General features: G+C 46.8%; 1 protein-coding gene across 12 annotated transcripts in view; it reads left to right on the top strand.

Moving 5' to 3' along the window:
- MARK3 (microtubule affinity regulating kinase 3) overlaps positions 1-11,261 on the top strand; it is a 92,491-nt gene extending 81,230 nt beyond the window's left edge. For 4 of the 12 annotated variants that reach the window (XM_074364918.1, XM_074364915.1, XM_074364922.1 and 1 more), the window contains 4 exons: positions 3,420-3,677; positions 7,441-7,467; positions 8,670-8,714; positions 10,713-11,261. In XM_074364918.1, coding sequence (XP_074221019.1) covers positions 3,420-3,677; positions 7,441-7,467; positions 8,670-8,714; positions 10,713-11,058 — 676 coding nt within the window. In that variant the 3' untranslated portion in view covers positions 11,059-11,261. The other 8 variants (XM_074364920.1, XM_074364916.1, XM_074364921.1 and 5 more) reach the window with 6 other exon arrangements.
- Positions 11,262-13,097: the final 1,836 nt, after the last annotated feature.

The raw sequence follows: 13,097 nt of genomic DNA, 5'->3' as shown, positions 1-13,097 counted from the left end.
TCCACACAGTCGCCCGGGGCTTCTGTGCCCTGTGGGTCAGAGCGGCACTGCCCAAGGGGCGGCAGGCCTCACTGGGGCAGGTGGAGCGTCTGCTTGCTTGGTGCGCTGGCTACGAGCCCCCTCCTCCGCGGATTGGGACATTGATAGTCTCCAGGGAAGATGCCACATATCCCCTGCCTCCTCTTCTTCCCCTGCTTTCTTAATGCTTCCATTGATCCTAGCTGCTAATTTGGGTAAGAGAATGTTAGCAGCTGGTTGGGAGCAATGAAGTGTGTTGACCCTTGACCTGCTCTGAACACACAGCAGAGCACAAGATAGTTGTGCTTACTCGGAACTTGTTAAAGATCAGTAAAATTGTGTCTGTGTGCAAGTGTGTCTGCATATGCATAATGGAAACAACAAAGCGTTTCTTCAGATTGTTCCATCAGTGAGGAACCCAAATAAATGTAAATTCAAAAGGGCATCTGTGAACTCCTGTCACTAAAAGTCCAGGGGTAGAGTGAGGGTCTGTCTCACAGTCCTGCTTCTGCAGGACTTACACGTTGGGCTCCGCAACGTCGGCCCTAACGTCTTCCCACACTCAGCTCTCCTCAGACAGAAGCCCTGGGGTCGTCTTCTCGGTCTGTGCGGGTCTGGCCCTGACCATGTGCCCACCTCTAAATCCGTCACCGGCCAGGCTGGCTGGAGAAGCCTGGCGTGGACTCCACAACACCTAGAGACCAGCAACCTGTTTCTGCCAAAGCAGGATTCGAGTGTTGTTTACCACAGGAAGAGTGTCAGAAGCACAAACGTGAATCTGTGTGTAATCTCTATGAGGCACTTGTTTCCAGTTCTGTGACTGTATTAGAGACATTCTCCCAAGTCAGAGGGCAGAACTGTCAAACAGAAATGCAGAGCCAAGCAGATCTTCTTGAGCAATTTAGTGTGAAGACCTGTCTCCATCATTTTGGGACTGTTAGGATTCCAGTGGCTCATTCCATTAACTTACCTTACCAGTTAGGAGAACATTTATTGAGGACCTGCTCTCCCTGAGGCGTACCGCTGACACCGGGGATGTGTTGATGAGATTGTAGGTGGTGTTTTCAGGGCGCACAAGCAGGCAGGAGTCACCGCAGTCCAGTGTGGTGTGCAGTGGCAAGTGCCTGCAATGAGCACACGGAAGGGAAGGGTGACTCCTGATGGGAGCGGGAACCAGTGAAGCGTTTGTGGAGGGGGTTGCATTTGGATGAAAGCAGAAAGATGCCAGCTCTCCAGACACTGAGAATAGCACCTGCAAAAGCTCTCTGACCTGATGCACCCTCTCAGGAGGGCCAGAAAGCCGAGTTCCAGGAGGTAACAATAGACAGTAAAGAGAGGGGGCAGGGCAAGCTGTGGATGCCTGAGGATGCGACTTGGTTGCCAGGGTGAGGAGTTTGAACTTTATCGTGAAGACACAGTGTGTGTTTGCAAGTTGATAAGCAGATGAGTGCCTCGGTCAGGTTTGCATTTTAGACAGTTCACAGCTGTATGGTGGATAGACTGGAAGCTGTGAGATTGGAGGCCAGGAGACCAGTGAAGACAGGTGACTGGGGAACCAGCCCTGTGAGAGAGATGAAGCTTTGCACTAAGACCTTCAGAGTAGAAGTGGGGAGGACCCGGCTCACCAGAGCTTTGTTAGGGAGTTGACACCAACATGGTGTCCCGGTTGCTCTGCATTTGGGGCATGAAGGAAAGAACCTGATGGTTTCTAAGTTTCAGGCTTTGAAAGGATTTCTGCAGAAAGACACTGAAAGGGTGTGGTCAGAATTCTAAATCCCTGATTCTCCTTAAAGGAAAGAAACTGCCCCTTGGGAATTCCAAGGACATGATGTCCGAGCTGGAATCGAGGACAGGGGACAGATTTGTTCGGTAGCTGTCTGCCAGGTGAAGCTGCAGCCTTAAGCTTTTTCACCACTCTGTCACTCTTTCTCTGTCTGTAGACATTTAATTTGCTCTTACTAGTTTTCCCACTTTGAAAAATGGGTCTCTTTTGACTCCCTGGGTACTGTGAATTGTTTATAAAAAAGTGAATGGCCTTTGAGTAAGAAGGTTCTCAATTATAGTTGAGCAACATAGGATACTTTGACAAATACAGCTAGTTACTGCTTTACCCATAATTTTACTAGTTCATTTACAGCACGTCAGTGTGCTTTGGGAACAGTTCGAGAGCACCGTTTGCTCATAGTATTATAGATTCATTTACCACTTCCATTTGAATAGAGACTTCTCTTTTAGAATAGGCCTTATTTTACATGTAGCTTGGAAGACATTGTCCCTCTCACAGAAATATTCAAACATATATGATGTTTTATTTTGAAAGCTAGTCAACTTTAAAAATTAGCTGTTTAAAAAAAAAAAAAGCAGATACAAGTTAGCAGCTGTTCCAGAATCCCCAAAACAAGTTTAAGAGATTTTTGTTCTTTGACAAAAATGAGGTGGTTTGGGGAGGAAGGTTATATGCTTTACACAGCAGGTTGCTCTTTTTGTCACTGGTCCATCATACTGTTGTTTCTGCCTCTGCCTGAACCCAAACCCCCTCCCAGCCTGACAGAAATGTTCGCTTACGCAGCTAGCCCTGCCTCTGTTTGTACCACATCCTCCACCTGTCGGCTGAGACATCAGAAGTCGATGTCCATGTCAGCCTCTGGGCACCCCAAGATGATGTTACCTCCAATAGACAGTGAAGGAGATAACTCCAAGGCTATGTAAGAAAAATGCACATTCCTTGTAAAACTAATGTGTACCCACTGCTTCTTAATTTTGTGCTGTGGATTTTACAGTCCAAGATTTTGTTCCAGTTGTCCACAGAGTGTCCTTCCTGTGTGTGGTTTTAGTTCAGCCCATCCTGTCTCATGGTGCTTGGTCATCTGTGTGTCTTCATGCTCTTTCGTGCTGTGAAAGGTGTAAGAAATCCCCCTCTTTCCAGGTTGCTTCCAGCATGTGGAGGTTTGCAGTACTTCGTCATTTGTGTGCTTCCAAACTCTTTAGTTGCCTGTTCTTCGGCTCCACCTGCATAGCCTTTATTTCTTTTATATTGGCAAGGTTCCTGCATGTAAGCAATTTGAGAGGGAAACAAAGGGGAAAAACTTGAGTTAACCATTCTTTGTTCTAGAATTTCCCTGCATTATCTTGTCCTTGAAAATATGTATGTATGATTCTCTGAAATGCTGTGAGGTTTTTGTTTCATTATATACTGTTCCTTTGGTGCCCTTTCGCATTTAACTTATGTTTTGCTCCTAAGTCCTGTAAAATACTCCTTGGATCTGGGTTTATATGGCTAGTTTTCTCCACTCTATATGAAAGGTATATTGTGATTGTAAATGTTCGTGTGCCATGTTTGCCAGAAAGCCAGGGTTTTTGTGAACAAAGATGTAAGAGTCTGTCATTTTCTGATCTCGCAGCACTGCTCCTGACCAGAGAGCTCCAGTTGCGTCCACACACAGTATTAGCAGTGCAGCCACCCCAGATCGAACCCGCTTCCCAAGAGGCACCGCCAGTCGTAGCACTTTTCACGGCCAGCCCCGGGAGCGGCGCACTGCCACGTATAACGGCCCACCTGCCTCGCCCAGTCTGTCCCATGAAGCCACACCGTTGTCGCAGACTCGAAGCCGAGGCTCCACTAATCTTTTTAGTAAATTAACTTCCAAACTCACAAGGAGGTAAGTGCCAAGTGGTGCTGGTTGGTTCAAGCAAACACGAGAACAAAAGGAGAAATGTCTTCTCCATTGTGTGAAGCCACTGCACAGAGGCTTTTCCTTGTAGCTCAGGTTTTTCTGGCTTGTATATCTAAGTGTATACTTTTAAAGCCTCTTAGAAGAGAAATTACAGAGCTCGTAATTTTTTCACAACACTCAAAGTTCTCTAGCACTTGGGAGGTGGTGGTGGTTCTTTAATTACTGTTCCTTTTCATCACATCTCTCCATGTGGCATGTTCACTGCAGTTTAGCAAAACCCCAGATCCCATGTAGTCGGGGGGCTGGCACTCCGTAAGTCAGTAAGTTACAGTAAGAACAAGTGATCTTTCTCATCTTGTATAGCTTTGAAGATAAAGTTCTTGCTTTATTCTCAGAAAGAAGCTAGTGTCTGGTCATGTATGAAACCTTTCTTATGTCCAGTAGGCTGTCATTTGGGGCCTTGGGAAATCTCTAAAGGTCCTTTGAGGTACTTTAACTTTATTTCCAGAATCTAGTATGGAGGTTGCAAAGCCTAGAAGCATTGGCTGCTACAAGAGGAAAAAGAAGAAATACCAGTTTGCAACATAAGCAAATAGGCAAATGCACCTTTAGCCTTGACCACACCCAGGAAACCTGAGAGACCCTGCAGTTCCAGGATGCCCAGAGGAAATTCTTTGAACTTAAGCTTAGGTGTCCTGCAGGTTTGCCTGTTACAGACCCTCTTGCTCATCGTCTGTGTCTTACAGAACAGCAGTCTATGAGGGCCCACACCCTCCTCTGTTTCTCTGCATTCCTTGTGGCCCCTCAGCCTGCTGATCTGTTCCACACTGTTATCATTCACCCGCTAAGCTAAATATCACTTTTCACTCTCCCGAATTCCTCCAGTAATTTTATTTTAAATGAGTCATCAAAAACATAGACAAGTCACATTAATCTGTCATTCCCCAGATGATCTGTTTGCCCTCCTGACGTTGAATGCCAGATTAGGGAGGACCTGTGCTACCCATCAGCACTGACGAGAGGTCAGAGGAGTCAGAAGGCTCCAGTCTACCCTCGTACTCTCTTCTCAGCCCCTTTGCTGAGACGCCCCGTTCCAGACTGGGCAGAGGAGCAGAACGGTCCAGAGAGCCTTGGCAGATTTGGGGTACCTGTGACCAGCAAGGGAGACAGTGAGTTCAGTCCAAGAAGAGTCTGGTGACCCCCAGATAATTCGTTGCTTCTTTCCAGGGTCATCACAAGGCTGTCCCAGGCCTCCCCATGCCTTAGCTCCTTCCCTGGAGACCGGGCTGCTTAGTGTCAACTGCTGCTTCGCCCCCAGGCCCTGTGCGCAGAGGGGATGTGCAGAGTCATGTCTGTCCCAGCTCTAGTCACAGGCAGGACGGTCAGCTCTGTGTCCTTACACTTTGGTTTGTGATGGGCTCTCCAAGCAAAACCTTGCATGTCATTAAAGCCCTTGAATTTATTTGTCTCCTTTGTGCTGTTTTTCTGGTCATCTTAATACTATCATTGATAAAAGTAGTATCAACCACCATATACTGCGTGCTTACTGTGCACTGAGATAAACAGGTGTCTGTAGACTGATAGATACAGAAATCCTCGTTTTACATGCGTAAATATGAGTGTGTGTATACACACACATTCTGTCTAATCCCCACAATCTGCCCTGTGAGGAGGACATCCCATTGTGTAGAAGAGACTGGAGATGAGGTTCAGAGAGATTAAAGCACACGGTCAAGATCCTGCAGCGAAAGAGTCCGTGTCCCCACAGGAGCCCGGTATGTAGTGCTCCCTGGTAGACGACCGCCAAGGACTGTTACAGGCACGAGTCCTTCTCCTTCATTTTCTAATTAAATTTATTTCAAGTGTTTGAATTGAAATTAGAGACTGAGGTTTCTTGTTAAAAATATTCTGGTGGGGGGGATCATCTTATTATTCAGCTTCCACCCCCACATTTTGCAGAAAGATCATCTTCTGTTTGTTAGTTTGCAGTCCAAGGGCTGTAGTCCCCTTGGTCCTGTGCTTCAGTTGTAGTCGGTTCATTCCTAAAAACACTCGGGGTCCTTGCTGCTGCCACGTCTGCTTCTTGCCCTCCCCTAACGACAGTTGCCAGGATTAAGGGGCTAGCACCTGAAAGGTCCGGTGTTGGCACTGAGATGCCGTCAGGGAGACCTGCCGGGACTTGGTGGGAAGAAGGCTGGTATCAGAAGGCTACACTCTGCTCCTAGCAGGGCCCTGCGTGTTGTGTGGCTTCAGAGAGCTGTGGCTCTGCAACCTCTGAGGCCCTCTGTGGGCAGAGGGGGCGAGGCCTACCCCCCAGGGCCTGGCCGCTCCTCCCCACCCCCGGGGACCTGGCCACCAGCTCGGCACATACTCAGTCACCCATACCCTGCGAGCGGAACAGCCTGGCCTTGCTGGCTCGTAAGGATCCGTCCCCGTGGAGGAGGGTGAGAGCTCCAGCCCTGCGGCCGCCTCTTCTTTGTACCTGAAGGGATTTGTAGGAGGAAAAGTTGAGAAAGGCAGCCCTATGATACCTGACTTTCTCAGGTAGAAAATTTGGAAATGAGAATACATTTTAAAGACCTTTTAATCAATTTTCAACTAAAATAATCTTTTGAAGTATACTGCCCTGTATTTATGTAGTGTTTAATTATTTACAAAATATTTTCACATGCATGATCTTTTCTGTGTGTAGCCCTGCCGTGTACTACTTTTGAGCTGATTATGAAGTGGTTGACGGTTATCTACAGCAGTTAGATACTTTTAGAATTGGTTGGGATCTGAAGCAATGCTGAAGTCATCCCGAATTAGGGGGGAAAAATTAGGGGAAGGAATGTATTAATTCAGTCACTCAGCAAATACTTACGTGTGCCTCCTGTGCTCATAGACCGAGTTCTAGAAATAGTCTGATAGGCCAACCTGTACTTGCCCAGGAGTGCTGGTCACATGATCATACAAGCCTGGTCCACAGTTTGAAGTTCTTTGTGTCATACTCTGTTCAGTACAGCCTCCTTTAAGCATCTTCTTAAATTGTTTTTAACGAGCAGAGTCACTTCTTTTAAATGCAACTTTCCAGTTTATTACATAAAAATAAAACCCCTACTCTTGTCATTTAATTTTCGTTCATTTTGGTAGCTAAAACTCTGAAAAGTCTACTTCATTTTAAACTCCCCATAACTTACTAGAGTGCTGTATGTCAAGTGTATTAAAACTGCAAGGGGAAAAAAAAACCTCCAGAAACTTTTTTTTCTTAAAAAGTGATTTATATCATACCACCGTGGCAGAGGTTCTGTTAATGTTTAAATCATCTTCCTGAAATAAGTAATAATTCCCTTCATAGATATTTTATAATGAAATTTTTAATTTTTCTATATAAGGTGAGATTTTGTTCATAAAGTATTCTGAAGAAAATTGAGAAATGTTATTACTAATACATTGCAAATGACTTTAACACAAGATGTTGAATTTTGTTGGCTCGAGGTATATCCATCTGAAGAACCTTTAATTTAATTACAGCTGATGTCAATATTTACTGCTAAATTTTTTCTTGCAAGCACAGATGTTTTTATTTTTCTGTTAAAAGATCACATGCCACTTATCTGCGATGACTTTTTCATCAAATGTCACAGTTTCACTGTCGGACAGGAGGGGAGCCCCATTTTACTTGCTGTTTTTTGTTCTCTGTAATTGACTATTTAACTTGTGGAAGTCATTTTTGTTAATTTTTTTTCTTTGGCTTAATTTCTTTTAGAAACATGTCATTCAGGTTTATCAAAAGGTAGGACTTACATATACACATTTTTTTTCAATCCTCACCTCAAAATGGCTCCTGCAATTAACATCAAGTTTGGCTTTCTAGCCCTGTTTTTTTTCCTTAAAAACTAAACTTTCTGCCGAGAACTAAATACTTATTTCTTTGAAAGGAAACTGGAAAGAAAAAGATTAACTCTGTTAGGCATTTTAAAGGGACCGTGCACCCATGTAACAAGAGGCCTGCGCATGCTCTGTGCGTCTTCTGTCTCTGGTAGAATTATTTAGCATCCAAATAATTCTGTCTTTATACTAATAACACTTAGCATGCTTCTGTTTGAAGAGTGAGATGCTCAGTAACAGTGTGCAATTAATGGTTAGCCTCAAGCATGCACAAGGTAAGTGGTAACTGTGTTGTCATTTTTTATTTCATGGATGATCGCATTAGCAAAATGCTTTAAAATGCTAGAGAAATTAGCTAATATCCTGATACTAGAAACAAGCATAAAATTCAGATCTACAGCCTCATTTGGTTTGGGTTTTTCAGAAATTAAGACATGGACAGATGTATAGCAGAAATGTTTTAATCTTTTCCAAGAATTGAAGAGTAAGTAGTGTTGTCTCTAAAAGCCACTTCCAGCCAGCCACTGAAGAAATATGCCTCCTTTTTACTGACTGCGCTGTACTAAATGTCACTCCTACTAGGTGGGTATTTTTTTATGACAGTCGAGACCAGAAGCGCTGCTCGCTGTCTCAGAACGCACACCTGTGAGGCTGTGTGTGCTGCGCCACTCACCTCCCTGGTGCTGGCCTGCCTGTGGGCCACTGAAAGGCTGCTTTGTCAGAAGCTGTGGGAAGAGTGCCTTCTTCCTGTGGGAGACCACTCCATGATTGTTCCCTGGAAACCCATTGCACTTCGAGGGGTGATTGAAAAGTCAGAGTGACTCCAGTCCAAGACCATGAGTGCGCTCAGGCCCAGAGCTGGCCGGGGTTGCCCGCAGTGGATGTGAAGCGGGTGTGCATCTCGCCCCCCACACGGCCTGTAGATGCATGGATCGTGGTCTCTGGCTGAGTCGCCCCTATGAAAGGAGGAGTTTTTAAAAGCCCAAAAGTGCTTTGGATGCGTTCACTTTACAGTGTTTGTGTTTACATACAGGTTGTTGTGTACTGCTGTGTAAGATCTCTTTTCTCTTTCCCACTTCTCTGTGCTTCTGAATTCTATTCGTTGAGGCTTCCAACTGAATATGAGAGGAACGGGAGATATGAGGGCTCAAGGTGAGGGAAATGATTTTTACTTTAAATATTTTATAGGTATTTACCTCTTTTCCGTGGCAGAGGCAACGCTGTTCTGCGTCATAGTCCCGCTTCTGGGCAGGACTGCATAGTGAGGCCAGCATCACGTGGACCTGGGCCCCTGAGTGGCTTGGTGCCCAGTGGCCACGTGAGGGCGCTCAAGTGCTTTCGCCGCCCGCTGGGCGGAACCTCCAGATCCCAGCCCCAGCTGACAGGGTGTTTGCGTGTTAAAATGCACAGCCCTCCTGCCTGAGCATGTCCGGTATCTGAAGTGAGGTCCCGGAGCCGATGGGAGCCGATGGGAGCCGATGGGAGCATGGTGACAACTCCTGGTGTAGATCTGGTCTCCAGGGGTGAAAGCAGGGTATTGAGTAGAGTTTTCATATTTCAAATTAGATTTTTTTTTAAAGAATTATGTTTTCTTTTACGTTTTGTGTAGCTGTCATTGCATGGATTGGGGGCGGGGGGCCTGACGCTGTGCCCTCAGCTCCTGTCCGTCTGTACAGTTGATTGTGCCTGCAACACGTTCTGTGCCTTCCATACCTCCTGGCCTTCACTTATGTTATTTCTTCTGCTCGACACACAAACTCTCGTCCACCACCATCCCACGACCTCTTCACAGCTCTTCTCATGTGCCACCCAACCCTGCTGGAGCCCTTGCCTCCTTATCCCGCCCTGCCTTTCTGCATGCACGCCCCCGCTGGGCAGGCTCCACTTCTCCTGTGACTCCAGCCAACTGCTCATATGTTACCTGCTACTGCAGTCTTCTTGTGTTACATCTTTCCTCCCCCGCCCCAGCTTAGAGAGCTTTTGCTCATGTTTGTAGCCTATTTCGTATCTAACAGCATTTTCTATGTAGGAAGCTTTCAAACAGTTTTGGTAGATGTGAATCAAACTCAGTATTCTGTTAGCAGTTTGGCGACAGGGAGAGCCGTATGCACAGTAAAACCTCTGGCCCAGCCTCAGCTCTGATGAATTTGCCAGAGGATTAAGTGTATCTAACTACATATCCAGAAAGTTTTTAATGCACAAGAGTGTCAGGTACTGACTTTCTTAATTGAGGTGCCCAGACACAAAGGAGAGTGTGAACAGTGTTTTGTGGCAGCAATGATTGAATGCCTCAGAGCAGTGAGACAGCGGGTGCCTTTTGTTGGAGTTCCTGAGAGCCACGCGTGGGGCCCTGCTGTGACACCACCTCGCGGAGACTGGGACCACAGCCTGCACTGTGAATTCGTACAGTTTTCATCCAAACTGGTCGTTTACTGCTTGCCAGCAAAAAGCCTCATTTCATTTTCCTATTTTAGTAAGAAGGTAGTGCCGTCTAAGAATTCTTTTTAACTGTGAAATTGAAAGTTGAAATTAACAAAAGTGAAGGAAAAGTGCTGAGGTGGGTGGAAGGGACTGAGAGAATGGCCTACCCTCCATCCAGCTGTGCTTAACATCTGGAGCTGTCTGCAGGGAAAGCAATTTCAAACTTGCCGAGCCACTGGTTATCCTGAGGAACAGTTACAGTAGAGATTGTGGTAAATTTTTAGAAATTGCGGTGGAGGAGAAGGCCAGGCCCAGCAGAGCTGGAGGCTGGACTGCTGACCCCTCCTTCCTGAGCTGGGCCTCTGAGGGGCCCTGCCGGCATCTTGCCCCCTGCAGCCAGCCTGGATGGGCAGGGCTGGGCTCTAGGAGATGCGCTCGCCCTCTCTCTGCTTTGCCTGATTGCCAAGAATTCTGTTTAACAAACTATTTTCTTAATTTTAATAAGTACAGATGACTGGTGAAGATTTTTCACCCAGGTAGATTTTGTGTGTGTGTGACTTATGATTTAGGGGAGAAGGAAAAAGAGATGAATACTTTGTGGTAAAGGAGCAAATTACCAAATGTGAGTCTATGCAGGAAAAATGTGGAAGTCGTTTACTATGCTGTATTGGAGATGTGGTCATGAACTAGCTGTGCAGTTAAGAATAAACCTGCCACTGTGCATTTCAGTCGCAACGTATCTGCTGAACAAAAGGAGGAAAACAAAGAAGCAAAGCCTCGTTCCCTGCGCTTTACCTGGAGCATGAAAACCACTAGTTCCATGGATCCCAATGACATGATGCGGGAGATCCGCAAAGTGCTGGACGCCAATAACTGCGACTATGAGCAGAGAGAGCGCTTCCTGCTCTTCTGTGTTCACGGCGATGGGCACGCAGAGAGCCTCGTGCAGTGGGAGATGGAGGTGTGCAAGCTGCCCAGACTGTCTCTGAACGGGGTCCGGTTCAAGCGGATATCAGGGACGTCCATAGCTTTCAAAAATATTGCTTCCAAAATTGCCAATGAGCTAAAGCTGTAACCTGGTAATTACGGTGTAAATTAAGTAGCAGTTTAAAAAGTGTTTTCCTGAACACTGATGGAAATGTATAGAGTAATATTTAGGCAATAACGTCTGCATCTTCTAAATCATGATATTAAAATACGAGGACGAGAGCACGCCTGGGAGCGAAAGCTGGCCTTTTTTCTACGAATGCACTACATTAAAGACGTGTGTGACACGTGTGCCCTCTGTCTTATTTCCATTGTCAGCGTGTGACAGCATCTCCACATGCCTCCTGTGTGGGTGTGAGAGTGGACGGCGCGTGTGTGAAGTAGTGCAGACGGAAGCATCTCCTTACACTGGCAACCAGAGTTGTTACGAGTACCTCTGTGGGAGATCCTTTGGTGCTAAAACATTAGAATTGCCAAGGAGGAAAATACTGAACTACTACTAAGAATTAACTTCAAGACTAGATGACAATTAATACAGGTTTACAGTTCATGCCTGTGGTTTTGTGTTTGTTGTCTCATGGTTTTTAGTGCAAAAGGTTTAAATTTATAGTTGTGAACATTGTGTGTTTTTCTAAGTAGTTTCACAAGATAATTAAAAATTCACTTTTTCTCAGTAAAATCTTGCATTGTCTCCTAATACTGTATTTAAGACTCAGCTGAAGGCAGTGGCTAAAAGTATTTATTTTTACCTCCGCCACCAAGTTGAACAGAAGCCAACGGAAAGTGTATGAAGACCGGGGCCACGTTGTCCTTAGTACGGATCCCAACATTTTGTGATCATGAGCATCTTTTTCTCCAAAGGCAGCGCCAGGAGAAGACGGGCCTCCTGGTGATCTGAGAAGGATGGGGGCCGGGAGTGGCTGGAGCCTAAGCCTCGAGACTGCGTGTGGAGGAACATCCGCTCTTGTCAGTTCTGGGCTGGTTCTCCAAGAAGTATGTAATTTTCCTCTCATTTTTTGTGAGTCAGTACACGAATCAGACCCACAACTTTTTTCCAACACCTACATGGTTACGTAGTGAGGGTCATGAGCTCTGATGCTTTAATCTCGTGTTGAAATTGTCGCACTGTGGGTGTGCTGTGTGGATTCTGGGTTTGTCCGCGTGTGGAAGTCTGGGCAGACAGTCACTGTTGTAAACACTCCCTGTGGGTGTTCGGGGTGTATCCCTAGACTCTTACAGCTTGTGTCCTAAAGGGGCAGCAACCAGTAAACAGCAGTACAGTACCTAGTGTGAGGCGGAGTGGTGAGTGGCAGGGGGAAGTCACAGCGCTGGGTCTGGCATTCCAGAGGGCTCGGGGCTCGGGAACGTGCCATGTTAAATAGGGCGACAGGTGGGGACGTGGTGCTTGAGCAGAGATGTGGCTGCGAGGGAGGCGCCTGGGCGCATCTCCGGGGAGCGCCAGGCTGAGGCCGGAGCACACAATGGTGGGAGAACAGGTCAGAACACCAGGCGGGCTGTGCAGGCCCTTGTGAATGTGCCCTTTCCTCAGAGGTGGGAGCAGAGGGAGGGTTCGGCAGAAGAGTGACCTTGGGCCTTCAAAGGCTGCTCCAGCTGCTATGTTGTGACTTTATCACAGGGAGCAAGCAGAGGCCAGGAAAGGCGTTTGAGGGCTGATGAAAGTAATTAGGCAAGAACTGACGCTGACTTGGCGAGACGGTGCTTGGATTCTGGGTGTTTTGAAATAGTCAACTGCATTTACTCATGGATTGGAAATGGGTGAGTGAGAACAAGCCAAGGGTGACTGTTCGGTTTTTGCCCTGAGCAGCAGAAAGGATGCGGTTCCCATCTGTTAAAATGGGGCAGGTTGCCTGGAGAAGTCTAGGGGTGGAAGAGCAGGTTCGGATACCTGGCGTTTGAGATGCCTTTAGAACGAGGTGGGGACCCGGGAGAGACCTCAGGAGCCCTGGGCAGGTGGACTGTTCCTATTTAAAGCTGAGAGGAGAGGGCCAGTGCTGAGCCCCAGAGATAGTGCCTGCCGAGGCCAGGGAGGAGACATCGTGCGGTAGGGGGCGCGCCTGCCTGTGGGCCCCAGCGGGGGAGGGGGCGGGGTGAATGCCCTTTGACCTA

Source organism: Camelus bactrianus, chromosome 6, assembly GCF_048773025.1.
Source record: "Camelus bactrianus isolate YW-2024 breed Bactrian camel chromosome 6, ASM4877302v1, whole genome shotgun sequence".
NCBI lineage: Eukaryota > Metazoa > Chordata > Mammalia > Artiodactyla > Camelidae > Camelus > Camelus bactrianus.
The sequence above is the reverse complement of the archived record's forward strand: the minus strand, read 5'-3'. Positions and strand labels throughout refer to the sequence as shown.